General features: G+C 67.5%; 1 protein-coding gene across 1 annotated transcript; it reads right to left on the bottom strand.

Moving 5' to 3' along the window:
• Positions 1–1,219: 1,219 nt before the first annotated feature.
• LOC138063812 (C-type lectin domain family 2 member B-like) lies at positions 1,220–5,552 on the bottom strand. The gene is made up of 4 exons (XM_068923841.1): positions 5,384–5,552; positions 3,795–3,955; positions 2,133–2,236; positions 1,220–1,537 (listed from the first exon to the last, which is right to left on the bottom strand). The coding sequence occupies exons 1-4, from the start codon at positions 5,550–5,552 to the stop codon at positions 1,429–1,431; spliced, it is 543 nt and encodes a 180-aa protein (XP_068779942.1). The 3' UTR covers positions 1,220–1,428.
• Positions 5,553–5,854: the final 302 nt, after the last annotated feature.

Raw genomic sequence — 5,854 nt, forward strand, 5'->3', positions numbered from 1 at the left:
CGCCGCCCGCGACTGCGCCGCCCGCGCCGCCCGCCTCCTCGGCGCCCGCGACCTCGACGCCGCCGTGAGTGCTGAGACCGCCCCCCAAAACTGCCGTTCTCGGGGGGCTTGGGGAGATGTTTGAGCATCCCGCGTGGTGGCACCCCCAGAAAAGACCGTTCTCAGAGGGTTTGGGGGGATGTTCAAGCATCCTGTGTGGTAGGACCCCCCAAAACTGCTGTTCTCGGGGGGCTTGGGGGGATGTTCAAGCATCCCACATGGTGGCACCCCCAGAAAAGACCGTTCTCAGAGGGTTTGGGGGGATGTTCAAGCATCCTGTGTGGTAGGACCCCCCAAAACTGCCGTTCTCGGGGGGGCTTGGGGGGACATTTGAGCATCCTACATGGTGGGACCCCCAAAAACCACCATTCCTGGAGGGTTTTGGAGGGACATTCGAGCATCCCGTGTGATGGAACCCCCCAAAAATGCATTCCTGGGGTGCTTGGGGGGATGTTTGATCCTCCCACATGGTGGCACCCCCAAAAAAGAGTGTTCTCAGAGGGTTTGGGGGGTTGTTCAAGCATCCTACGTGGTGGGACCCCCCAAGAAACACCATTCCCAGGGGGTTTGGGGGGACGTTCGAGCATCCCACATGGTGAGACCCCCAAAAACCACCATTCCTGGAGAGTTTTGAGGGACATTAGATCATCCCACATGGTGGGACCCCAAAAAGCACCATTTCCACCAGGGTTTGGGGAGTCATTAGAGCATCCCAAGCTGCGGTACCCCCAAAAGCATCAATTACTGGAGATTTTAGGGACGTTTGAGCATCCCATGACACGACACCCAAGCAGGACCGTTCCCGGAGGGATTTGAGGGACGTTAGAGCATCCCACATGGTAGAACCCCAAAAAACATCAATTCCTGGAGGATTCGGGGTGGACTTTAGCGCATCCTGCGTGGTGCTACCCCAAAAAACCCCGTTCCCCGTGGGATTTTGGGGCTCGGTGGACGCTGACGGCCCTTCCCCGGCGCCAGGTCTCGCTGGAGAGCGTCGCCCGGGAGCAAAACCCCGTGTGGATCGGGCTGCGCTACCGCCCCGGCCCCCGCGCCTGGCTCTGGCCCGACGGCTCCGTGGCGCACCGCCTGCTGTGAGTGCCTCGTTTTGGGGCTCTTAAGGGTTTTTTTGGGAGGGCGTCGGGAGCGGCCGGCCCCAATCCTGACGTGTCCGCAGGGTCGGGCTGCGGGGCGGCCGGGGCCGGGACTGCGGCGTCTTCAAGAGGAACCGCACGGACGCCGAGAGCTGCAGCGCCGAGCTCAAGTGGCTTTGCCGGCGGGACCCGGTGCTGCTCTAACGGCGGCCGAGGAGCCGGTACGAAATGCCGGGGTTTATTCCGGGTGGGGAAAAGGGGGTTTGGGGGTTTTGGGGGGAGGGTTTCGGGAAGGGGGTCAGGCGGGTGGTTTGGCGCAGATCCAGTTCTTCTCGGAGGCGCAGCTCGCTGTCTGCACCTCGTCGTCGCCCAGGTAGGCGCAATCGGCCCCGCCGCGCACCTCGAACCTGCCGGATCCCCCCGTCCGTGCCTCCAGCCGTCTGCCTCTCCTCCATCCTTCCATCCATCCTTCCATCCATCCTTCCATCCATCCCTTCATCTAACCATCCATCCCTCTCTCCATCCCTCCATGCAACCAATCATCCATCCCTGCACCTGCTCCATCCGTCTCTCCATCCGTCTCTCCATCCGTCTCTCCATTTTTCCATCCTTCTGTCCATCTTTCCTTTCCTCCATCCCTCCTTCCCTCCCTCCCTCCCTCCCCCCAGCCACCCACACTGTCCCCGTCCCTAGTGCCCATCTCTGGTGGTGGGGTCTCCGTCCCCATCCCACAAGGTCCCCATCCCTGGTGGCAGGGTTCCCAACCCCAGGGGACCTCGGTGGAGGTCCCAGCACCCATCCCCATCCCTGATGGTTGGGTCCCCGTCCCCATCCCACAGGGTGCCCGTTGGTGGTGGCAGGTGAACCCATGTGGCAGGGTCCCTATCGCTGTCCCCAGGTCCCCATCCCAGAGGGACCTCAGTGGGGGTTCCAGCACCCATCGCTGGTGATGGGGTCCCCATCAGCGTCCCCGGGTGTCCCCGTGGCGGGGCGGGTGCTCACCAAGGCTGGGAGTGGGAGCCGTTGGCCCAGCGCCAGCGCTGCTGCGGGTCCCGCCACAGTCCCACCCAGTGGTGCGGCTGCCCCTTGTGGCGCTCCAGGAGCCTCTGGCCCGGGGGACGCGGCCCCGTCACCGCCAGGGACCCCCGGCCTGGGGACACCACCACCCACCAGGGACCCCCATCCCCAGCATGGGGATGCCACCACCCCCTGAGGACCCCCAGCATGGGGACACCAGCACCCACGGGGGACCCCCGGCATGAGGACACCAGCGCCCACCAGGACCCCAGCATGGGGACACCTCCCTGCACCCACCAGGACCCCCAGCATGGGGACGCCACCACCCACTGGGGACCCCCAGCATGGGGACACCAGCACCCACAGGGGACCCCTGACATGACACCATGGACCCCCACCACCTGGACACCAGCGCCCACCAGGACCCCAGCATGGGGACACCTCCCTGCACCCACCAGGACCCCCAGCATGGGGACGCCACCACCCACCGGGGACCCCCAGCATGGGGATGCCACCACCCACTGAGGACCCCCAGCATGGGGACACCAGCACCCACAGGGGACCCCTGACATGACACCATGGACCCCCACCACCTGGACACCAGCGCCCACCAGGACCCCAGCATGGGGACACCTCCCTGCACCCACCAGGGACCCCCAGCATGGGGACACCACCACCCACTGGGGACCCCCGGCGTGGGGACACCAGCACCCACCAGGACCCCCACCATGGGAACGCCAGCACCCACCAGGGACCCCCGGCGTGGGGACACCACCACCCACCAGGGACGCCCAGCATGGGGACACCAGCACCCACCGGGGACCCTTCCAGCACCCATTGGAGACCCCCCCCCCCAGGCATCCGAGCCTCTAACACCCTGATCTGGAGGACAGTCCCCCCCCAGTGCCCCCCCAATGCCACCCCCCAGGGTCCCCCTGATGCCACCCCTCAGTGTCCCCTTAGTCCCCCCAGTGTCACCCCAGGGTCCCCCTCAGGGTCCCCCCAGCACCACCCCCCAGTGTCACCCCAGTGTCCCCCCGTGTCCCCCTCAGGGTCCCCCTGATGCCACCCCTCAGTGTCCCCTTAGTGCCCCCAGTGTCACCCCAGGGTCCCCCTCATGGTCCCCCCAGCGCCACCCCCCAGTGTCCCCTTAGTCCCCCCCAGTGTCCCCCCAGTGCCACCCCCCAGCATCCCCTTAGTCCCTGCAGTGTCCCCCCCAGGGCCCCCCCAGTGCCACCCCCCAGTGTCCCCCCGATGCCACCCCCCAGCATCCCCTTAGTCCCTGCAGTGTCCCCCCCAGGGCCCCCCCAGTGCCACCCCCCAGCGTCCCCTTAGTCCCCCCAGTGTCCCCCCTGATGCCACCCCCAAGCATCCCCTTAGTCCCTGCAGTGTCCCCCCCAGGGCCCCCCCAGTGCCACCCCCCAGCGTCCCCTTAGTCCCCCCAGTGTCCCCCCTGATGCCACCCCCCAGCATCCCCTTAGTCCCCCCAGTGTCCCCCCCAGGGCCCCCCCAGTGCCACCCCCCAGCGTCCCCTTAGTCCCCCCAGTGTCACCCCAGTGTCCCACCCAGCATCCCCTTAGTCCCCCCAGTGTCCCCCCCAGTGTCCCCCCCAGGGTCCCCCCGGTGTCCCCCACCCCGTGCCCCCACCTTCTCCTCGCGGCTGTCGAGGGGGGCGAGGGAGGCGCCCAGGGCCCGGCAGCGCCCCAGCCCCTGGCTCCAGTTGCCTTCGGCCTCGGAGAAGAGGTAGCAGCGGCCGGCGAAGCCCAGCCAGCCGGGGGGGCAGGCGCCGCAGGGCCCCGCGCCCGCCGCTGCGCCCCCCGTCAGCCCCCGAAATCCCCGGCTTCTGCCCCAAAATAATCTGCCCCGCGCCCGCCGCTGCGCCCCCCGTCAGCCCCCGAAATCCCCGGCTTCTGCCCCAAAATAATCTGCCCCGCGCCCGCCGCTGCGCCCCCCGTCAGCCTCCGAAATCCCCGGCTTCTGCCCCAAAATAATCTGCCCCGCGCCCGCCGCTGCGCCCCCCGTCAGCCTCCGAAATCCCCGGCTTCTGCCCCAAAATAATCTGCCCCGCGCCCGCTGCTGCGCCCCCCACATCGGCACCCAAAATCCCCGGGTTCTGCCCCAAAATTGTCCCACCGTGGCAGCCCCCAAATGCCCCCTTTCACTCCAAAACCTACCCTGCGCCCCCCCGCAGTGCCCCAAAAACCCAAGTTTTGCCCCAAAAGCGGTGTCACCCGCTGCACCCAAAATACCCAGCTTTCACCCCAAAGCCGCCCCGACCCCACGGCATCAGCACCCGAATGCCCCGCTTTCACCCCAAACTGCCCCGCGCCCGCCGCTGCGCCCCCCGGCAGCACCCAGACGGCAGCGTTTCACCCCAAAACGGCCCCAGCCACCCGCTGCACCCCTGCCAGCCCCCAAAATCCCCGGGTTCTGCCCCAAAATCTGTCCCGTGCCCCCGCTGTCCCCAAACGCTCTGATTTCACCCCAAAACGGGCCCTGCACCACCCGGCAGCACCCAAAAAAACCCCATTCTCACCCCAAAATACACCCCGCTGCCCCCAAACGCCCCGTTTTCACCTCAAAACCGCCCGCAGCTCCCGCCGTCACCTCCTCCGCCCCAAAACGGCCCTTTTTCGCCCCAAAACCTGCCTCCGACTGCCCCCTCCAAAAAGTGATGATGTTCGGCGGTCCCGGCACCCAAATCCTCCCGAATCGTCCCCAATCCCCCCACCCCCCCCCACCGGCGTTCGCCCCCTCCCCTCGCCCACCCCCCAAATGCCCTTTTTTGGCCCCAAAATGCCCCTTTGGGCCCCCGAGAGGCCCTTTATGCCCCCTTTTGACCCGAGCTGCCCCGTTTTGCCCCCAAATACCCTTTTTTGGCTCCCAAATGCCCCTTTGGGCTCCCGAGTGGCCTTTTATGCCCCTTCTGCCCCCAAATCGCCCTTTTTGCCCCCCAAATGCCCCTTCTCCCCCCCCAAATGCCCCTTTTTTTTACCCTAAATGCCCCCTTTGGCCCCCCCATGGCCTTTTTTGCCTCCAAAACGCCGGATTCTGCCCCAAACGCTGTCACCGCTCGCCCCGGGCTGTCCCAACCCCCCCGGGTCCCCGTCACCCTCCCACGGGGATTCCCCCCCCCCGTCCCGTCCCCAAACCGCCCCTTTTTTGGGGGGCGGTTCCCCCCCCCTTTTTTGCCCGTTCCGGCCCGAATTTTGGGGCCGTTTCGCAGCTTTCCTCACCCGCCAGGGCGGCGGCGGCGGCGACGGCGGCCGAGACGAGGGCGGCGGCGGCGGCGGCGGCCAGCAGGCGCAGGGGGCCCGGCCGGGCGCCGCGGCGCCGTGTCACGAGCTGCAGCCCGGCCTCAGCCCCGGCGGCGCCCGCCGTCGCCTCCGGCCTCGCTGCCTCCATGGCGGCCTGGGGCGAGGAGGGGGGGGGGGGGCCTTCATCCCACCGCCTCGGCCTCCTCTTCCTCCTCGGCCTCCCTCCTCATCCTCCGTCTTCATCCTCCCTCCTCATCCTCCCGCCTCGTCCTGCCTCTTCATCCTCCCTCTTCCTCCCTCCTCATCCTCCCCCTTCTCCGCAGACGCTGCTCCCCACCCCCCCAAAACCTGCCCCTTCTTTGCCCTCAAAAAAGGGGGTTCCCCCCCAAAAAAAGCGCCCCCCCCACCCCGAGAAGCCGCAGCCGGATGCGGTGCCGGGCCGCCTCCCCC

The sequence above is a fragment of the Struthio camelus genome, chromosome 36, assembly GCF_040807025.1.
Source record: "Struthio camelus isolate bStrCam1 chromosome 36, bStrCam1.hap1, whole genome shotgun sequence".
Lineage (NCBI taxonomy): Eukaryota > Metazoa > Chordata > Aves > Struthioniformes > Struthionidae > Struthio > Struthio camelus.